General features: G+C 42.0%; 1 protein-coding gene across 1 annotated transcript; it reads left to right on the forward strand.

Annotated features, from left to right (window-relative positions):
* The first annotated feature begins 350 nt into the window (after positions 1-350).
* Positions 351-4,941, forward strand: Htr1a (5-hydroxytryptamine receptor 1A). The gene is given in 1 exon segment (NM_012585.2): positions 351-4,941. A coding segment is annotated over 1 exon segment (1,269 nt). The 5' UTR covers positions 351-1,062; the 3' UTR covers positions 2,332-4,941.
* Positions 4,942-23,211: the final 18,270 nt, after the last annotated feature.

The raw sequence follows: 23,211 nt of genomic DNA on the forward strand, positions 1-23,211 counted from the left end.
TTATATTGAGAAGCTAAGACCCACAGTCTCTACCTTATAATTTAGAGGGCAGAATTTAGAAGGTGGTCTGCCCAGCTTTCCAACCTTCAGGGTCTCCGAAGGTTTATCCGCATCCCTATAGCCACACTGTGAACTGGGCTCTGTTTAAGAAACTGGCAGAAATAAAGGGAAGGTGCCAAGGGGAAATATATCGTTCTTTCTCTTTCTTTTCATTTCTTTGTTTTTTTTTCTTTTCTCTTTTTTTAATTCCCCTCTAGTTTGCTAGGTAGGAGGCGGGGTTTAATCTGTTAAAAACATTGGTCTGACTAGCGGATCGGAGTAGATATATGAAGAGAGTTCTGAGTGTGTCCACTGGAATGTAAAGACGCCTGGCTAGAGGGAGAGGAGGGCGGGGACCCAGAAGAAGGAGGCACTCGGGACTGTGGAAGTGTTAGATGGTGGTGGGGGTTAGCGTGGGAGGAAGGGAGACTAGCTGTCTGAGCGACATACAAGACTAAAGAAAGAGAGGTGAGAAGGAAAGGGGAACTGGAAGGGAAGGCCAGTGAGAGGAAGCCGGGAGAAGGAGGCTGGAAAAAAGAAAAACAGTAGAGAAGGCAGGAGAGTCTGAGAGAAGCAACCAGGAGATGAGGGTCACAGAGTGACCCCGGAAGATGGGGTTTCTGGAATCCAGAGACTTCTGAGTCTGTTTGTTAGTCGGGAGAATCCGGCTCCCGCAGTCAGTTGGGCAGCGACGACAAAGTGAAATGGACAGTGAGAGACAGATATTGCAGCCATCTCACCAGCACCCAGAGATTTGGAAGCTGCTTCCAGCCCAACTACAGTTTCCTAGCTGGAGCCTCTGAGTGCTCAGGACCCGCGGGAGCCAAGCAAGAGAGCGCCGGTGAGTGCTCTTCTCAGATGCCTTCGCCCGAGCAAGTAAGAACTTCCCGCTCCAGTCTCTGGATCCCCTCCCTCTGAAACTCCCCAGAAAAGAAGGAAGACCCTAGGGGGAGGGGCGAGGGAGATCCCCTTGCAGTTCTTTCCCCCCTCCCTTCCCCCACCCCAGCGGGAGTGCAGGCAGGCATGGATGTGTTCAGTTTTGGCCAGGGCAACAACACCACAGCGTCCCAGGAGCCCTTCGGGACCGGCGGCAACGTTACTAGCATCTCCGACGTGACCTTCAGCTACCAAGTGATCACCTCTCTGTTGCTGGGTACTCTCATTTTCTGCGCGGTGCTCGGCAATGCCTGCGTGGTTGCTGCCATCGCCCTGGAGCGCTCCCTCCAGAATGTGGCCAACTATCTCATCGGCTCCTTGGCGGTTACTGATCTCATGGTATCAGTGCTGGTGCTGCCCATGGCTGCTCTGTACCAGGTGCTCAACAAGTGGACCCTGGGCCAGGTCACCTGCGACCTGTTTATCGCCCTGGATGTACTGTGCTGCACCTCGTCCATCCTGCACCTGTGCGCCATCGCGCTAGACAGGTACTGGGCGATCACCGACCCTATAGACTATGTGAACAAGAGGACGCCCCGGCGCGCCGCTGCGCTGATCTCGCTCACTTGGCTCATTGGCTTTCTCATCTCCATCCCGCCCATGCTGGGCTGGCGCACCCCGGAAGACCGATCGGACCCCGACGCGTGCACCATCAGCAAGGACCACGGCTACACCATCTACTCCACTTTCGGCGCTTTCTATATCCCGCTGTTGCTCATGCTGGTTCTCTACGGGCGCATCTTCAGAGCCGCACGCTTCCGAATCCGCAAGACTGTCAGGAAGGTGGAAAAGAAGGGAGCAGGCACCAGCTTAGGAACTTCGTCGGCACCGCCCCCCAAGAAGAGCCTGAACGGACAGCCAGGTAGTGGGGACTGGAGGCGCTGTGCTGAGAACAGGGCGGTGGGGACTCCGTGCACTAATGGGGCAGTGAGGCAGGGTGACGACGAGGCCACCCTGGAGGTGATCGAGGTGCACCGAGTGGGCAACTCCAAAGAGCACCTTCCTCTGCCCAGCGAGTCAGGATCTAACTCCTATGCCCCCGCCTGCTTGGAGAGAAAAAATGAGCGCAATGCTGAAGCAAAGCGCAAGATGGCCTTGGCCCGTGAAAGGAAGACGGTGAAGACTCTGGGCATCATCATGGGCACCTTCATCCTCTGCTGGCTGCCGTTTTTCATTGTGGCTCTGGTCCTGCCTTTCTGTGAAAACAGCTGCCACATGCCTGCGTTGTTGGGTGCCATAATTAACTGGCTAGGCTACTCCAACTCCCTGCTCAATCCGGTTATTTATGCTTATTTCAACAAAGACTTTCAAAACGCTTTTAAGAAGATAATCAAGTGCAAGTTCTGCCGCCGATGATGATGATGATGGTGGTGGTAATAGTGGTGACTATGGAGAAGGAGGAGGAGGAGGAAGAGGAGGAGGAAGAAGAGGAAGAGGAGGAAGAGTGTAGGGTTTACAGGACCCTCCCCATTCACTCAGTACCCTAGCCCTGGAAGCAACACCTAAGATAACTTGCTTTTCCTAGAACATGCAGCTTCTCAGCACATGGCTTTCAGACCTTGTTCTCTCTATATCTCATTTCAAGGGGACAGTACTCTTTGCAGAAATCTTAGAGAACCACTAGTATCTGTGTGAAAAGTTATTGGCTTGGTCTTTGGCCCTAGGATCAGTTTTGGTAGTTGTAATAACATCCTCCCTATTCAAAATCCCAATTCTTCACGATGGAATTTTAAACCTTGGTGATTCAAGGTAGAAAACCGAAACAGAAAATCTAAACTGTCCTGACATCTGCCAGGCCCACTAGAACTGTCACTCTCTGCCCTACTTCTGGAACTTTGAGGATCAAGACTGCTCTGTCTCTCACTCCCTCTTGCTCTAGAAACATCTGTTCCCTTTGGGTGTCAATCTACACTGTTGAACTGGTCTCCATGCTGGTCTGGAAAAGCAGTTGGAAGTAACTACTCTGGGTTATGTGCTCTGGAAATTTTTGAATAGCAAAAGATCCCCCCCACCCCTGCACAACACCCACTTTCTGTATTTTTTTTAATTTTTTTTTAATTTTTGAACTCAAAATCAAGTGGCAAAAGTGTCTGTTGGAGTGGACTTATAAGTAGGTCTGGCTCGTAGGAAGAGCCAGGAAGGTCTGTGGATGGTTTCTTGTCCTGGTGTTAACACTCACCAAAGAAACTGACAATCAGACTATTTGGAAGGAAGAGTTTTATTCCTACAGTTTGTTGGCCTTTCTGTAAGTTCTGGCAAGGCTCTGTGTCGTCTGCAGGAGGCGCCCACTGCTGGCCAGGGAGGGCGCACTGAGGGCGCTGAGATGCCCAGGATGGCTCGCCCCACCCTCAGTTTCCTTTCTAGCAGTGAGCTCTGCCAAAGCATCACGCCTCCGGTTTGCAGCATGCAGATTCCTTCACCTCACCTCTCACAGCATCCAGGAGCTAATAAGAGAAGTTTGAGTTTGTGCAGGAGGATAGGGACTTAGAAACTTCTAAGGATGTGTGAGTGTGGGGCACATAGAGGAGGCAGAAAGCAAAAAAAAAAAAAAAAAAAAAAAAAAAAAAAAAAAAAAAAAGCTCCTAAGTGCTTTCAACTCCTGCGGTGCATCCCAGGGAGGGAGGTGTTGGGGGTGGGGCACCAAAAAGGGAGATTTTAAGCACAGGATGCAAATTTTCTCAATTCACCCCTTCCCTCTTTAGACCAAGGAACAGCTTTGTTTATCAAATCCTAACAATGCCCAGATTTATTCTCTGGGACATTGTGTGCGCACAAGAAATTTGCAGAGCTCTGGGCTCTCATTGCCAAGGGTCTCAGCACCTCACCACTACCTACCTAGGATCTTGATCTGATCTCAGAGACATACCTAAAGGAGGGCGATCTCTGTGGACTCTCAGAATCTAGAGAATTAATTTGTTCCAGCCTAGTCAGCCCCAGAATTCTGAGGGTAAAATCTCGATTTTTAGAGCATTTCCCCTCCTAGGTGTTCTTTCCCTGCAGTTATTTTTGCTGCCCTACCCCCACCCCAAAGAAGGAAATTATTTTGGTGCTTCGTTTGAATGTACGTTTCTAGCTATGTGAGAAGGCATCAAGACGTTTGCATTATATCTGAACTTCGAGTTTTCTGTTGAATAATGGTTTCCTTTTCAAGCAATTACACGGAGATTTTTCACTTCCCCCATCCCCTTCAGCTGTGTCTTTCCAATGTCTGCACATGCTGTTTTGAAAATCTGAGCTGCATCTTTTTTATTGCCAAAGTTCCCGGTGAGATTTCCCCTTTATGATTATAAACCGGGAGAAAGGACTGCCCTGTCACATGAAGCCATTGTTTCATTTGCTAAACTAAACAAAGTGTCTATTTGGTTTCTTTTGCTCTAAAGCGGCTTATAGCCCATTGCAACAGAGCCATTTCAGAATGTAAGCCTGTGGGGTATCCACATCTGAAAGGCTAATGAAGGCTCTGTGGAGAAAATGTACAGGGCTTCTCCAATACAAATAGTACTTGTTTGTAAATATAGCTGTGTTGATTGATTGATTGATTACCAAATTTTTTCTATATCTTTTACTGTTTTTTTTTTTAGAACAGATCATTTATTTGAAATAAATCAATCCCTAAGTTTCAGATGTCACATTGGAAACCAAGACTTCTAACTTTTTTTTTTATATCTTTTTTTCCATTAGGATTGTTTGAGTATGATGGGGGAGGGACACCGCTCCTGCTATTTTGAGGAAAGACTTTAAACAAGACTGGGAAGGGGGCACCCAACTGGACTATAATTGCTAAGTAATAGAGCAGTCAGAGAAATAAGTGCAACATGCACTAAATAACCCCTGATGCTTGTTTTATTTTAAAATACTTGTACTACAGTAAAATACTAATGCATCAAAATTGGCCTTCACTTTTCCTTGTGATAATAAAGGACTTCAATAATGGCGATGCTGTAATAAACCAAGACCAGTAATCTATATGTATCTCTATTTAATCGGACTCTCCATTTGTGCTAGTTGTATTAATACAAAAATAAAGGTGGAAAATAGGATTCATCTCACAACTCAGGTTAGGGAATTGTTTATTGTTTATTGTTTTTGTTTTTGTTTTTGTCTTTTTGACACAGTTTTGTCTAACTATATAGACCTTGCTGTCCTGGAACTTTCTGTGTGAACAAGCTGAACTTTGAATAATTCCTTTTTTATTTTAGGTACATTGATTTCTTGCTTGCATGTGTATGTCTGAGTGAAGGTATTTGAGTTGTGAGTTGCTATGTAGGTGCTTGGAATTGAACCCAGATCCTCTGGAAGAGCAGTCAGTGCTTTGACTTGGAGCTGTCCATTGCTCCCCTTGCCCCTGCCCACCCTCAAACTGGCTCTACACTGAAGAGCTCTCTTTTCTCTGCTTCAGTGTCCTGAGATTAAAGGCATGTGCAGTCATACCCTGCTCAGGTAAGGGGTTTAACACTTAAGGGAAATACCAAGTTTTAACTCACAATTCCCAGACATAGGATTTCTCTTTCACTCTTTCCTTCCTCCCTCCCCTCTTTCCTCCCTTTATTTACTATTCCTTCTTTCTTTTCTTTCTTAAATTTTAGTCTATAAATAATATTTTATGTCATGGATTTGACATGAAACCATGCATTTTACATGACTGGCTCCTTCAATAAGTTTTTGGCACCTGTCTCAGAAACATGGCCAGCACAGGGGATGAATGAACAGGAAGGAAAGCTTTGCACTCTCAGGGCAGCTCTTTCCTCTGTGTCCCTTACAGTGTCCAGGGGACAAGAACCACTGGTCTCCAAAGAAGTGGCTCATTGTTATGGGGCTGTTGCCTAAAGCAAAAAGGAAGGGACCTTTACTTTTCTCACTGGGTCTCATTTGATAGCGGGTTTCCAGGAGTAAGACTTAACATTGAATGTGCATGTGCTTTTTTCTCCCTTCCTCAATCATCAGGGTATTTCTTGTTTCTACTGTACCTGTTAACCTTAAGATTTTCTGGTGTCAGAACGATGACTGCAGTTAAATCTCAATTCCTCAAGGGTAAACAAAAGCCAGGGCTACTATGACCTCAGAAGGTTCATACAGCCTGTCCTGGGATGGAGGTTATATATGTGATACACACACACACACACACACACACACACACACACACACACACGTTGGAGGATTTTAAACCTGAGAACAGTTTGGAGGTTTGGTTGGTTGGTTTTTTTTCTTTTCTTTTCTTTTTTATTGGGGGGGTGTTCATTTGCTTGGTTTTGTTTGTTTGTTTTGTTTTGTTTTTAATTTTTTTATGTTTCTCAAGACAGGGTTTCTCTATATAGCCCTGGCTGTCCTGGAACCCATTCTGTAGACTAGACTGGCCTCAAACTCACAGAGATCTGCCTGCCTCTGGGATTAAAGGGGTGCACCATCATCCCTTTGTTTAGTTTCCTACCTGAAAATTTTACATTGGTGTGTAAAGTGCCACATTCTGCACATTTGTCTTTGAACCCGGTGGAGTCTGCTTCCTTGCCCTCATTCTGTCTTATGTCTTTTCTTTGCCATAGAGACCACAGGCTTCCGTTTCTATGGGCCTTCCCTGACAGGAAAAATCTATAGAGATCAGTTCTACAGCTCAGAGACATGATTGCTACCAGTCACATCCAGGGTGACTAGAAAAACCCAGGACCCACTGACAGTGCCCACATGCCAGCCCCTGTTTAATAATATAAGATTTTAAAATAGTATAAGCTATTATTGCAATGAAGAAAATTTCGACCTGGCTGAGTATGTAAAAATAAGTTGTGATGACTAAATTTCCACTCAGTGGGGGTTGGGGGGATAACAGTGCCCCCAAACAAGGTAAACCAAGGAGGTTTGGCCTTATTCAGAGGACAAAGGTCATCAGGGGATGGACTGACTGGGAAGAATGCTTAGAAATGTCTATCCAGGATGGAGTTCTGGGGGAGTTGGGATAAACAGCTAGGTGTCCTTTAAGAGGTAACAAACCAATCTGTTCTCTGTTTTCTATTGAGCAGGCACTTGGGGATGATATCTTTTCATGGGTTGTTTGGTCTTGATTAGCTACCATGATGGTTTATACACATGACAGTCTTTGACAATGAGGGTGAAAAAATCAACACGTTCTGCAATCTGGTGGACTCATGAAGGCAGAGGGAGAGAGTGAATCCGGAGTCAAAGAATGTGAAATGGAGGCTGATAAGATAGGAGAGAAATGTTGTAAGCTGAGAAAGGGCAGCAAAGTGACAGCAAGGTCGGTCAGGGCATGGCAAAATGATTTACACTGATAAAATGGTTTTAACTATATAATTTAGTTAATTAATAAGTTAAATTTTGTCAGGTGCTTTTTTCCTCCACATGTAATATACCATTTAAATCCTTTTAGAAATGGCAAATAGGTCATTTTAGAACTAGAGCAGTGTTTTTTAGTTTGTGGCTCTGGAAGGATAAGAGTATCATGGTGGGAGTAATAGTGGCAGGCAGTGGGCATGGTGGCAAGAAGCAGAAGCTGAGGAATCGTATCTCTACTGCAAACACAAAGCAGAAGGCAAAGACTGGCTGCAGTGTGAACCTGCATAATCTTAAAATCCAGCCCTGGCGATGTCCTTCCTCCAGCATGGCCCCAGCACCCCTCAGTCAGTGCCACCAACTGGGAAACAAGTGTTCAACTATGCTAGTCTATTGGGGACATTTCTCATACAAGCCACCACTAGCAGTTTTATCATGAAGCAGATAGATTTAAAGAATAATGGTAAGGAACAGGCATAGAGACATAAATGCCAAGTCCAGAAAGCAGTGCACTGTGGTTGGGGATGGTTTCATGGATTCAGGTTTGCAGTAACACAGGCCTGCAGCAAACGGCTAGGAGGAAGATTGGGAGACAGGTACGAGCATTAAAAAGTAATACAAGAAAACCCAAATCTGTCAGGAATTGGCATCTATGGGGGAGAAACATGGAGGATATGAAGATTCTGATGAAGTTTTCACACTGGGAGATTTGGGTAAATGACAGAAAGGAAGGTCAGAGGTCATCGCTTCTATTTGAATTACCTCTTGTAGCCTCATCTGTGATTGTGAAAAGGCTTTGTCCACTGTGAACAGAACTAGCCCAGATGGCAGGAGCCTGCTGGAAAAGGAATTGATTGCTGTCCCAGCTTTGAACAATCTGTTGTTTGGATGAGAACTTAAGGCATGCTACCACCCAGAACAGTGGTTGGATCGATTCCCTGACTATTGTAACTCTTAACAGTAGAACATGGCAGTCATTTTTTGAAGGAGGCACAATTCCAAGGGACAAAAACCTTTCAGGAATAGTAGCTCTAAAACACCATATTTGGCATTGTGATGGGAAGGACATATGAAGATTAAATATTGACTCTATCTGTGTAGGCACACTGAAGTGGAACCACACAGTTTGTTCAAGTCCTCGTACCAATTAACCTGTCAGAGGTTATTTCTAATGCTCTTGGTCTCCATGGGCAACACAAAAAACAAAATGCAAAATGAGTAAGTAGTTTATGATTAACAAATTTATTTCTCATAGGTTTAAAGGCTACGAAACCCATGGTACCAACAGGTTTCATGTATGCAGGGAACATGCTTTCCAGCCCTGTAGACAGTGTTCTTCTGCTATAATCTCATTCAGAAGAAGGGGAAGGGTTACTCTTTGGGGTCCCTTTGTGTAAGGGAATTAATATTTTTTTTCTTTTTTCTTTTTTTTCGGAGCTGGGGACCAAACCCAGGGCCTTGCGCTTGCTAGGCAAGCGCTCTACCACTGAGCTAAATCCTCAACCCCAAGGGAATTAATCTTAATCAAGATGGTTTGCTTTCATAATCTGCTCATCTTCCAAGCAGCTCCTATCCTAATAACATCACATTGGTGATTAAATAGCAACATTTGAATTCTGAGGGTCACATTTTCAGACAGGAGCAGTATGATAAATCGTTGAATTTCTTTTATTTTCTGATTTGCTTTGCTTATATGGCAGTGGCAAGGGAGGAGAAACATAGAGTCAATAAAATCCTCAGTACCAGTTGCTATTTCCAACCCTGCCACCTTGTGTGTAGCTTTGTGATATTGCCGAGGCTTCCAGAACATACCTTAAGCCAATTCCACCACCATGCTTTCATGTATTTGCAATCAGTGGTTCTGCTGTGTCTAAGCAAACAGAGAGAGGCAAGTGAGATTGGTTGGAGAATGGAAAGAAGAAACAAAGAGAAAGGAAGACATAACAAGACTCACTTTCATAGTCTCTACTTTCTACATAGCTGTAGAGATTGATGGAAAATGTGTTCTGAAACATCTCCAATGTCCTTGCAAAGGGAGTCTTCAAAGAAATATGAATGCTTCATGGACTCCAGGAGCAATCAGCCACCTGACTTGGCAATAACTATAAGAGACTGTCAAAGTGGATTTTCATCTTAAAAGAAAAGCAGATACACATTCCACATGTAAACATCCACTCAAAATAGAATTTAATGTTAGCATCTATACACAGTAAGCATTTAAAACAAAGAAAGGACAATTTACAGGAGAGATTCTGGGTTAAAAGTATCCAACAGATAATTCAAGCATTTATTCATCCAGGTCACATTTATTGATAGGACAGTTATCAAATTAAAGACACTGCAAACAAATAATAAACCACTACAAGAGTCTGGTATATTGCTTGCAGAAATGGACACAACTTTCTTTTATGCGTCCTATTCTTTTTTTTTTTTTTTGGTTCTTTTTTTTTCGGAGCTGGGGACCGAACCCAGGGCCTTGCGCTTCCTAGGTAAGCGCTCTACCACTGAGCTAAATCCCCAGCCCCCGCGTCCTATTCTTTGTAAAGTGATCATCGTTCATGATATGGAGGCTGTAGAAAATTACTAAAAGCATAGATGATTAAGGTTTACCAATACACATAGTTGTAATAAGTATGTGAAATAATGCACATGTTTTATAAAATGGTATAGAAAATGCTTTTCTGAGTCTTGGACTGCCCCTGTGACTTGGCGCAGAATTGCTAAGGTGTAAAGAAATCATTTATTTTTGAATTTCTCATTGTACCTCTGCTCAGCCAGCATGAGATCAAACTTTCACCTGCTTACTGCAAGTTGGGAGACTAGACAGAGTCGCAGAGTTCTCCCAGCTAAGGCCATCTTGAACCAACTGTGTTTCCAGTCAACTAACTGACTTAGTGCAAACACAAGTGTGAGCCTAGGCAAGACCGGTCATGTCCCATAGTCTCGTTTAAAGAAACTGGAAGCTGAATAAGTGTTTGTTATTTTAAGGTGTTAAATTTTGGGGATATTTGTCAGACGGAAAACCTAACAAATACACTTCCAGAACTTGAGAGTTTACTTTCTAGGAAGAATGTCAATAGGAAGCAAATAACAGTAACAAACTCACAATGGACTTACGTTAGAGGGAGAATTGTGAGAAAATGTATTAGGATAACATATCAAAGGGCACTGAAATAGACGGGAAGGAAGTATTTTTGTAGTTGCTTGGGGGTGGCTTGCTAAAGTTAACAGACATGATTTTGGGGCTTGGAGAAATGATCATTTATATAAATATTGCTTAGGAAATCTTATGCAATTTATTATGAGACAAACGTTTATGTCTCCTAAGAAATGCCAAGAAACTAAGGATTTTGGAGGTTTGTTTGCTCAGATTTTGGAGATTTTTCTGTTCTCTCTAGGAAAACAAAAACATTTGTATTGAAATTATTAGTCAGTATTTCTCTTCTTTAGGAGAATGTTCACTCAGGCACTGACAAGTCCTGGGTGGGGTCTTATCCAGTAAGCTACTAGCAGTTCTTATAACCCTGACATACTCTACAGTGTCTACAGGGGGGAAAAGAAAAAGAAAAAAAATCAAGAAACAAAAAACAAAACAAACAAATAAATGAAAATAAAAGCAAAACAAAACAAAAAAACCCATGCCTTGTGGAAAAGGGATCCTGGGTTTAGTTTCCTGTTATGCTCAGCATCTCACTTTCTGTATGTTATTTTGAGGACAGCTTTATGGAGGCATAATTTGCATACTTTATAATAAAGTCTAATGTATATGATTTAAAGGTTTCCAGGGCATTGACAGAACTGTAGAGCAACTATCACAACCTTCGGACACTTTTTACACCTCCTCAATTATCTTTGTATCTACTTACCAGGGCTCTCTGCTTTTCAACAACCCCTGAGCTTCAGCGACTGCTAATTTTTCCCATTGCTCTAAGGCTTTCCAATCTGTTTATTTCATACAAACTGAGTCGCAGTGCTGTGCATATGAGCAGATTATTTGATTCAGTATAATGATATCAAAGGTCATCCCTGCTCTAATGCAAATGGATACTTTGCTTTTCTATTTTCAAGAGCTACTTATTAAAATATATTAGGCAGACAAAGTACTGTGCTTCATTGTAATTATTTCATACACACATAGGACACTTTTAGACTTACTTATTTTATATACATGAATACACCGTAGGTGTCTGCAGACACACCAGAAGAGGGCATTGGATCCCACTACAGATGGTTGTGAGCCACTATATGGCTGCTGGGATTTGAACTCAGGACCTCTGAAAGAGCAGTCAGTGTTCTTAACTGTTGAGCCATTTTAACCATGCTCATTTTCACCCTTTCTTTTGCCATCCCTACTTTGATCCCCTCTTCCTCCATTGGTCCCTCTTAATTTGGAAGGTTTGTTTAATTGTTTGATTTCATTCACTATTAATAAAGTATCTACTTACTTTTTAAATAATAATTTTCAGAAAGTATTAAATATTCAATTTAGAGCATGCATGTATCCATTTTGGTAGGTTGAATGCTTAATAAATTTGCAACATTTTAGCGAAACAAAGTTGTACTAAGAGTAAAATAATGTTTAGTTTTTGATTGTGTAGAATCTTTATTCCTCAAGACTCTAACAATAAAATCAAGCCATATATGGCAAAATATTTTTCAAAATAGTTAAAATTATTTTACTGACTAATAATTGGTTTCCATATACACTTCATTTTTGTTACTCCCCTGCCCTAAACTCCTTCCTCAACACTCTAACCCCCCCTTTTTTATATTCTGAGTAATACCTTTAATTAACAGACACTAGAGTCCATGTTTATAAAGAAATTGAGGTCATTAATTGTAAATCCCTTGCCTATGCAATTTTTTTCCATCTTTATTAACTTGGGTATTTCTTATTTACATTTCAATTGTTATTCCCTTTCCCGGTTTCCCGGTCAACATCCCCCTAACCCCTGCCCCTCCACTTCTATAGGGGTGTTCCCCGTCCCATCCTCCCCCCATTACTGCCCTCCCCCAAACAATCACGTTCACTGGGGGTTCAGTCTTGGCAGGACCAAGGGCTTCCCCTTCCACTGGTGCCCTTACTAGGCTATTCATTGCTACCTATGAGGTCAGAGTCCAGGGTCAGTCCATGCATAGTCTTTGGGTAGTGGCTTAGTCCCTGGAAGCTCTGGTTGGTTGGCATTGTTGTTCATCTGGGGTCTCGAGCCCCTTCAAACTCTTTCAGTCCTTTCTCTGATTCCTTCAACGGGGGTCCCATTCTCAGTTCAGTGGTTGAATGATGGCATTTGCCTATGTATTTGCTGTATTCTGGGTGTGTCTCTCAAGAGAGATCTACATCTGGTTCCTGTCAGCCTGCACTTCTTTCCTTCATCCATCTTATCTAGTTTGGTGGCTGTATATGTATGGGCCACATGTGGGGCAGGCTCTGAATGGGTGTTCCTTCAGTCTCTGTTCTAAACATTGCCTCCCTATTCCCTCCCAAGGGTATTCTTGTTCCCTTTTTAAAGAAGGAGTGAAGCATTCACATTTTGGTCATCCTTCTTGAGTTTCATGTGTTCTGTGCATCTAGGGTAATTCGAGCATTTGGGCTAATAGCCACTTATCAATGAGTACATACCATGTGTGTTTTTCTGTGATTGGGTTACCTCACTCAGAATGATATTTTCCAGTTCCACCATTTGCCTATGAATTCATAAAGTCATTATTTTTGAGAGCTGAGTAGTATTCCATTGTGTAGATGTACCACATTTTCTGTATCCATTCCTCTGTTGAAGGGCATCTGGGTTCTTTCCAGCTTCTGGCTATTATAAATAAGGCTGCTGTGAACATAGTGGAACACGTGTCTTTGTTATATGTTGGGGTATCTTTTGGGTATATGCCCAAGAAAGGTATAGCTGGGTCCTCAAGTAGTTCAATGTCCAATTTTCTGAGGAACCTCCAGACTGATTTCCAGAATGGTTGTACCAGTCTGCAATCCCACCAACGATGGAGGAGTGTTCCTCTTTCTCCACATCCTCACCAGCATCTGCTGTCACCTGAGTTTTTGAGTTTAGCCATTCTCACTGGTGTGAGGTGAAATCTCAGAGTTGTTTTGATTTGCATTTCCCTTATGACAAAGATATTTACCCAAGGTTTCATGGGTTCCTTTCTAGACTCCTGGCCTTTCCCCATATTTATTCCATTTGGATGTGCATATTAACAATTAGGGAGTAGAATCTACATATGTGAGAGAACACACAGGATTTGTCTTTCTAAACTTAGGAGTTGTTTCATTCATTTCACATGCTTCTTACTTATACCCATTTTCCTGCAATTTTTATTTCTATAAATGAATAAATCTCTCTCTCTCTCTCTCTCTCTCTCTCTCTCTCTGTACCTCACATTTTCACTATCTACTCATCTGTTGATGAACACCTAGCCTAATTCTCTCTCTATTTAACTGCAAACAGGGCAGTGACAAGCATAGATGTGCAAGTATCCCTTCTCTGTAGTAGGATGTAGAGTCCTTTGAGTATATGTCTTTGTATTATTTTTTATTGTAAATTAATATGCTATTTAAAAATATACCAGATTTTATCTGTTCACCAATCTGTTGAGGATAATTGGAATTGTTGCTTCTCGATGTTCGTTATTAAAAATAATACTTATAAATATCTGTGTGGGCATATGTTGTTATTAATCTTGGATATAAGCCTGAGGGTAGATTAGTGGCAAGGGCACTGTGAAGGTTGGCTTTGCCATCTTGATGGATTATAAATTAACTCAGGAGATAGCTCCATTGGGCAGGTCTTTGGGGAGAGGGTTAACTGTTGGGAAGAGAACTACCTTCAAAGTGGGTTGAATTTTCCAACTTATGTCCCAGCTATAAAGAGATCCAAGGAACGATCAATGTCACATGGTAAAGCCTCTGAGAGTTGAAAAGGAAGAGGCTGTGCTGTCAGAGAAGGTGAGACCAGCATAGAGGGAACTCTGTTAGAGACTAAAAGGAGCGATGGGATGAAGCCAACATACATTTCCCTTTTTCAGGAAAGGAGCTCGGTGTAATTCTTTAGAGAGTGGATAGATGGAAGCAACAGAAAAGCAAAGCCAAAGCCTGCAAGAGTTGAAATTTTATCAAACGAGGGGATAAGGAAAGGAACAAAGTAAGGAAGATGGCAGGGTTTGAATGGTTGCTCCTTGAAGTATGGTTGCCCTATGACATCAGAGATGAAGGGAGATGCTGTGATGAGGCACAGATAAATGGAACCAGACCCGTGGTTATAACTGGTTTGTCATCGACTCTCCTGTCTTCCACTTCACCACTGCCTCTATGGATCTGAAGGCTCTTTCATTATGGGAATTTTAAGAAAGAAGAAAGAGTCTGTGTCCAAAGGATTTCAAAGTAAGTTAATTAACAATAGCTATTGGCTTTTAAGGGAGCAATTGCTCTCTTCAGTATCATAGCCACTGAATTGTGCCTGCTCTAGTGGATTGCTCCAACCATATATGCATGTGTGAGGCCCTGGATAGACTGAGTGGATCATAAAACAAAAATAAAATGACGACAGAATGACATGATTGTACAGATGTACAAAAAAAAAAAAAAAACCACAGGAGAAATTAGTTTTCAAACAAGTACGACAAAAGGAATAGAAGCAAAGGCCATAGCTTCATCAGAATAAGACTGTTTAACGTGATTACAGTTTCACCAGTGCCTCTTGGGCTGCTTTGCTCTTCTGCATTGTTAGCTGATGTTAAACTGCTAGACTTGTAGTAAGTCAGATGAATAGAACAGCAGACCTCTAGGGTATTTCTCTACTTTCCCCGAATTCTCCCATTACCAAGTCTTATTCTTCTATGTCTCTCTATGCCACTTCCATTTTAAACCAAAAATTCTTGCATCCCTTCCCAGTCTTACTTCATGCTTCGGTGATGGCAAATTGCTCTGGTTTCCTAAGTTGTCTTCTATTTCTTCTTTTTCCTTTCTATCCATTTTCTCCCTTTTAATTTGTGTTCGTGCTATAGTAGAAAAGACCCACAATATTTAACTTTATTGGCTAAATATGGCCAATTCTTTTTATCCTGGTACCAAGATTAAATGGGAGAATTTATTGAGGCATTAAAAAGTCAACACTCAGTTGATGTCTACTCAAGGGGATGCCTTTAATCGAGACATTCATTGGTTCTATAGTTGTAAAGCTGGAAGTATTATATCAATATAATACGAAGTCCACAATTTCTTTAATCACATGAAACAAGAGAAAGCATTAGGTAGAAGTGAGATTTTTATGGAGTTTTCAAAAGCTTAAGAGAAAAATAAGAAAAATATTTAGAAAGTACCATGGACCGTAATAGATCAAGGGGGTACCCATTGGAAGAATTAGAGAAAGGATTGAAGGAGCTGAAGTGGCTTGCAACCCCATAAGAACAATAATACCAACAAACCAGAGCTCCCAGGGACTATATCACTACCCAAAGACTATATACATGGACAGACTCATGGCTCCAGCTGCATATGTAGCAGAAGATGGCTTTGTTGAGCACCAATAGGAGGAGAAGACCTTGGACCTGGCAAGGCTGGATACTCCAGTGTAGGGGAATGTCCGAGGATGGCAGGGAGGAGGGTTCTGGGGAGGGGAAACACCCTTATAGAAGAAGGGGAGGAGGGTGGGATATGGGGTTTATGGCTGGGAAACTGGGAAAGGGAATAACATCTGAAATGTAAATAAAAGATACACAAAAGAAGAAGGAGGAGGAAGAGGAAGAGGAGGAGAAGGAGGAGGAGGAGGAGGAGGAGGAGGAGGAGGAGGAGAAGAAGAAGAAGAAGAAGAAGAAGAAGAAGAAGAAGAAGAAGAAGAAGAAGAAGAAGAAGAAGAAGAAGAAGAAGAAGAAGAAGAAGAAGTTGTTTAAGTTAGGAGGTAACAATGATGTGTCAACATAGGTTCATCTAGTGCCAGAAATGTGCCACTGCAGGGACGCTGCTGATGCACAGGGTGCTTGGGGGAGGGAGATGTCTAGGATGCCTCTGTGCCTTCTTCACAAAGAAACAAAATTGCTTCATTAGAAAAATGTTTTTTTCTAACTCCTGTTAAAAATAATGACATCACTCCCATTCTGACAACTTCAAGTACAGTTCCTGTTGATAAATTCTGGTCAAAGAACAAAAGAGCCTCATAAGACACTGGAAAAATAATAAAACTGAGGGAAATGCCAATACCAGATTCCTGTGTGGTTCTAGCTTCAAGTCAACTAGCACCAGACTCAACACTGAAGTGTACCGTCCTCTGAAAAGTGACAGAGTCACCTTATTCTCCTGACTTTACTCCATAGATTCCCCATGACCCCAGCCACAAAACTGAGTTACGGAAAACAATGTATGAGAATTAAGAAACAGCTTGGCAACTGGTAAATTCCATAAAATATGTTTGTTCTCTCTCTCTCTCTCTCTCTCTCTCTCTCTCTCTCTCTCTCTCTCTCTCTCTCTCCCTCCCTCCCCCTCCCTCCCTCCTGCCCCCCTTCAGCCCCCCTTCCCTCCCCTCCCCCTCCCCCTCCCCCTCCCTCTCCCTCTCCCTCTCCCCCTCCCTCTCCCCCTCCCTCTCCCCCTCCCTCTATACCTCTGCTCTATCTGACACATACTTAATAATCTTGGGGTCTAGTTGGGGAAATATTCCTTTTGTTTTGTCCACAGTGGTTCTCACAGGGGGCCACATTAAGTCTCCTCAGAGGGATGGGAAGGCTGGTGCACTTGAGCTGCCTAAATAACAGCAGTAAAAATCATAAAATGTGGAGAAATGATATTTCTTCTTTATTATTTTTTCAGGTATGACAAGAGTCCTTTTAGTATTGGGGACTTTGGAAACTGTGCTTCATAGTTACTGGGTTGGGGGGTCATTGTTAAATGAACACCTCTAAGCAGGCACATATTTATTCAGCTGAAACTATAATTCTTACTTTAGCAAATCAGAGGAAATATTAATGCTGATTTGATTTAATCGCTTGCTCCTCAGTTTGCATTGAGACCTTGATAACATGCTCTTTGGAAGCATTGGAATCATCTATTGGTGTGAATTTCAGAAGTTGTGTCACTGCCGATTCATGTTTTGTTGTCTGTTTTCATGATGTTTGTTTTGATATTACTCTTCCCTTTTTGAGCATACGTTGGTAGCATCTAAATTGTTAACAGCGGCATCAATAGGTAAACCATCAATTTCTCATGAGTATTTATACATTCACGCACATATAATCTATAATTGGACACACTTAGGTACCCCTTCGTAAGGCTTGGTGTGTTTTTGCAAGATAGTGTTTGTGTGTACACATTATAAGTAAGCTATAGATCAGGGTCTGGGGTCATCCTTGCTACAATTGGAGATGAGCTACAGGCGCTCATTGAGGCTATTGGCACTCAATGCTGAGGTAGCCTCTGAAACAAAGAACTACCTCATTCAAACCATCAACAGTGCTTATGTTTTGCAAATTCTCTAGGGGAATAGGTGTGTGGCCACTTCCCCATGTTGCAGAGCAAATACTTTGAGATACTTTCGTGCCAGCAAGAAAATAACGCGGACGTGCGGGAAGACTCTAAGAGGTCCGCGGCCACAGCTTCCTCTTAGTTTCTGTGCTTTTTAGTTTTTCAAGGAGCTTTCATGCTTAGAATCTCCTAAAATTCCTGTGTTATTACTGTGATGTACAAATGGACTAGTTTTTAAATGCGCATACCTTTTTATGGATGGAAAATTGCATGGGGCAGCTTTAGTGATTACCCTGTTACATGACTGATTAGTGATCCCAGCTCTCCGGCTGACTGTACAAGCAGAACTAAGAGGGTGACTTTTTTATGTTCCTTAGGGAAAAGCAGGCTGACAGCACCCAAGTACAGAACACTCTGTTCTATCCCTTTTCTTTGTCTCCTATTGCCTCAGTAAATGGAAAATCCCAGAAGAACAATTTCATCATTTTATTAACATTGGATATCATGTTATCATCATTTTAATTACATTTTCATCTTCTAGTCATCGTTTCTTCATTAATACAAAATTAAATTAGCTTATGTTAACCTGAAATTTACATTAATTTACATATAAGGGAAGTGCATCTCAAACTGATGCCAAGAATTCTGCTATTGGAGCTGCAGTGAGACTAAAATACAACAGGAAATATTGGCTTTCTGTGTGTGTTTTTTTTTCCTCTGCAAATTTCAAGTCATCTCTCCTCTTGCAGATGTCAAACAATGACTTTATGACAGAATGCCGCTAGAAATTTAGTGAGAACTGAAGACACTAATGCTTGGTAACTGTAGTGTTAATCTCGAATAATGGAACCAATAATATTCAGTGAATCTGGAGTTGGATTCTATTGGCTCATCCTTCCAAAATTGAGTCTTCCTGAATTGATGCTATTTTTGTCTGGAAAAATAACTTTAATCTCTAGCTTGGAGAGTTATTACTATTATAAAATAGTACCTTTGGTTTTAATGGTTGAGGAATTAATTGTAAATGAAATACAGCTATCTATAGTTATATTTATGCACACTTATATTTAAATGCTTCATAACCAAATTTACTAGCCTTTGAAAAAGCATGCACCTTGTGTATCTATAAATGTGTATTATAAACTTTCTGAAATTTATCACTTAGAGAGGCTACAGAGAACATTCAGTTGGTTAGTCTGCTGCACACGTCCTGGGAACCTGAGTCTAGTGGATGCCTAGAACGTAAGCTGCCATGGCAACTTGCTCCTATAACAATAATGTTAGAGGGGAGAGACAGCCAGGTCCTGTACCCATTGGCCAACCACCTAGCAAGCTCATTGTACCACAATTTCAGTGAGACCCTATCTCAAAAATAGAAATAACTAAAAGAGAAGAAAAGAAAGATAGATATTCATCAAGGAAAGTAGAAATCAACCTGTATTATTTTTTTACTGGATATTTTTTATTTACATTTCAAATGTTATTCCATTTCCTGGTTTCCCAGAGATAAGCTTCCTATCCCACCCCCTCTCCTTCTTCTATAAGGGTGTTCCCCTCCCATCTGTTCCCCTCTCCCCGGACATTACCCTACAATGAGGGTCCAGCCTTGGCAGGAACAAGGGCTTCTCCTTCCATTAGTGCCCAACAAGGCCATCCTCTGCTACATATACAGCTAGAACCATGGGTCTGTCTGTATGTACTCTTTTGGTAGTGTGATTTAGTCCCTGGGAGCTCTGGTTGGTTGGCATTGTTTTTCTTATAGGGTTGCAAGCCCCTTCAGCTCTTTCAATCCTTTCTCTAATTCCTCCAACAAGGATCTTGTTCTTAGTTCAATGGTTTGCTGCTAGCATTCGCCTCAGCATTTGACATGATCTGGCTGTGCCTCTCAGGAGACAGCTATATCCAGCTCCTGTCAGTATACACTTCTTAGCTTCATCAATCTTATCAAGTTTTGGTGGATATATATATATATATATATATATATATATATATATATATATATATATATATATATATCATGTGTGTGTGTGTGTGTGTGTGTGTGTGTGTGTGTACTCATATGGATCTGAATGGCCATTCCTTCAGTCTCTGATCCAAATTTTGCCTCCATATCCCCCCCTCCTATGAGTATTCCCCACCCCCTTTTAGGAAGGAGTGAAGCATTCATACTTTGGTTGTTTTTCTTCTTGAGCTTCATGTGATCTGCAGATTGTATCTTGGGTTATTCGAGCTTTTGGGCTAATAACCACTTACCAGTGAGTGTATACCATGTGTGTTTTTCTGTGATTGGTTACTCAGGATATTTTCTAGTTCAATCCCTTTGCCAATGAATTTCATGAAGTCATTGTTTTTGATAGGTGAGTAGTACTCCATTGTGTAGATGCACCACATTTTTTGTATTTGTTCCTCTGTTGAAAGGCATCTGGGATCTTTCCAGCTTCTGGCTATTATAAAAAAGGGTGCTATGAACATAGTGGAGCAATTGTCTCGTTGTACATTGGAGCATTTTTTGGGTATATGCCTAGGAGTGGTATAGTTGGATCCTCAGATAGTGCAGTGACCGATTTTCTGAGGAATCTTGACTAATTTCCAGAATGGTTGTACCAGTCTGCAATCCCACCAACAATGGAGGAGTGTTCCTTTTTCACCACATCCTCACCAGCATTTTCTGTCACCTGAGTTTTTGATCTTAGCCATTCTGACTGATGTGAGGTGGAATCTCAGGGTTGTTTTGATTTGCATTTCCCTGATGACTAAAGATATTGAACATTTCTTTAGGTGCTTCTCAGTCATTCAATATTCCTCAGCTGAGAATGTTTTGTTTAGCTCTGTACCCCATTTTTTTTTAGCTGGGGACCGAACCCAGGGCTTTGCGCTTCCTAGGTGTGTACCCCATTTTTAATAGGGTTATTTGTCTCTCTGGAGATGAGTTTCTTGAGTTCTTTGAGTGTTTTACGTATTAGTCCTCTATCAGATGTAGGATTGGTAAAGATCTTTTCCTAGTCTGTTGGTTGCCATTTTGTCCTAATGACAGTGTCCTATGCCTTACAGAAGCTTTGCAGTTTTATGAGATCCTGAGTGTCGATTCTTGATCTTAGAGCATAAGTCATTGGTGTTTTATTCAGCAAATGTTCCCCAGTGCTCATATGATCGAGACTCTTCTCCACTTTTTCCTTTATTAGTTTGTGTGTATCTGTTTGATGTGGAGGCCTTAATCCACTTGGACTTAAGCTATCTACAGGGCAATAAGAATGGATCAATTTGTATTCTTCTACATGCTTACCTCTAGGTGAACCAGCATCATTTGCTGGAAATGCTATCTTTCTTCCATTGGATGGTTTTAGCTCCTTTATTAAAGATCACGTGACCATAGGTCTGTGGGTTCATTTCTGGTCTTCAATTCTATTCCACTGATCTACCTGCCTGTCTCTGTACCAATACCATACACTTTTTATGACTATTGCTCTGTAATACTGCTTGAGTTCAGGGATGGTGATTCCCCCAGAAATTCTTTTATTGTTGAGGAGAGTTTTCACTACCCTGGCTTTTTTGTTCTTCAAAGTGAATTTGCAAATTGCTCTTTCTAACTCTATGAAGAATTGAACTGGAATTTTGATGGGGATTACATTGAATCTGTAGATTTGCTTTTGGCAAAATGGCCAGTTTTACTACATTAATCATGCTCATCCATGAGCATGGGAGGTCTTCCATCTTCTGAGATCTTCAGTTTCTTTTTTTTTTTTTTTTATTTTTTGGGTGGGTATTGTATTATCTTTCTCACTGATTTTTTTTTTATTACCTTGAGTATTTCTTATATACATTTCAAGTGTTATTCCCTTTCCCGGTTTCCGGGCAAAATCCCCCTCCCCCCTCCCCTTCCTTATGGGTGTTCCCCTCCCAACCCTCCCCCCATTGCCGCCCTCCCCCCATAGTCTAGTTCACTGGGGGTTCAGTCTTAGCAGGACCCAGGGCTTCCCCTTCCACTGGTGCTCTTACTAGGATATTCATTGCTACCTATGGGGTCAGAGTCCAGGGTCAGTCCATATATAGTCTTTAGGTAGTGGCTTAGTCCCTGGAAGCTCTGGTTGCTTGACATTGTTGTACTTTTGGGGTCTCGAGCCCCTTCAAGCACTTCCAGTTCTTTCTCTGATTCCTTCAACGGGGGACCTATTCTCAGCTCAGTGGTTTGCTGCTGGCATTCGCCTCTGTATTTGCTGTATTCTGGCTGTGTCTCTCAGGAGCGATCTACATCCGGCTCCTGTTGGTCTGCACTTCTTTGCTTCATCCATCTTGTCTAATTGGGTGGCTGTATATGTACGGGCCACATGTGGGGCAGGCTCTGAATGGGTGTTCCTTCAGTCTCTGTTTTAATCTTTGCCTCTCTCTTCCCAGCCAAGGGTATTCTTTTTCCTCATTTAAAGAAGGAGTGAAGCATTCACATTTTGATCATCCGTCTTGAGTTTCATTTGTTCTAGGGATCTAGGGTAATTCAAGCATTTGGGCTAATAGCCACTTATCAATGAGTGCATACCATGTATGTCTTTCTGTGATTGGGTTAGCTCACTCAGGATGATATTTTCCAGTTCCAACCATTTGCCTACGAATTTCATAGACTCGTTGTTTTTGATAGCTGAGTAATATTCCATTGTGTAGATGTACCACATTTTCTGTATCCATTCCTCTGTTGAAGGGCATCTCGGTTCTTTCCATTTTCTGGCTATTATAAATAAGGCTGCGATGAACATAGTGGAGCACGTGTCTCTTTTATATGTTGAGGCATCTTTTGGGTATATGCCCAAGAGAGGTATAGCTGGACCCTCAGGCAGTTCAATGTCCAATTTTCTGAGGAACCTCCAGACTGATTTCCAGAATGGTTTTACCAGTCTGCAATCCCACCAACAATGGAGGAGTGTTCCTCTTTCTCCACATCCTTGCCAGCATCTGCTGTCACCTGAGTTTTTGATCTTAGCCATTCTCACTGGTGTGAGGTGAAATCTCAGGGTTGTTTTGATTTGCATTTCCCTTATGACTAAAGATGTTGAACATTTCTTTAGGTGTTTCTCAGCCATTCGGCATTCCTCAGCTGTGAATTCTTTGTTTAGCTCTGAACCCCATTTTTTAATAGGGTTATTTGTTTCCCTGCGGTCTAACTTCTTGAGTTCTTTGTATATTTTGGATATAAGGCCTCTATCTGTTGTAGGATTGGTAAAGATCTTTTCCCAATCTGTTGGTTGCAGTTTTGTCCTAACCACCGTGTCCTTTGCCTTACAGAAGCTTTGCAGTTTTATGAGATCCCATTTGTCGATTCTTGATCTTAGAGCATAAGCCATTGGTGTTTTGTTCAGGAAATTTTTTCCAGTGCCCATGTGTTCCAGATGCTTCCCTAGTTTTTCTTCTATTAGTTTGAGTGTGTCTGGTTTGATGTGGAGGTCCTTGATCCACTTGGACTTAAGCTTTGTACAGGGTGATAAGCATGGATCGATCTGCATTCTTCTACATGT

Source organism: Rattus norvegicus, chromosome 2 (genome assembly GCF_021556685.1).
Source record: "Rattus norvegicus strain SHRSP/BbbUtx chromosome 2, alternate assembly SHRSP_T2T, whole genome shotgun sequence".
Lineage (NCBI taxonomy): Eukaryota > Metazoa > Chordata > Mammalia > Rodentia > Muridae > Rattus > Rattus norvegicus.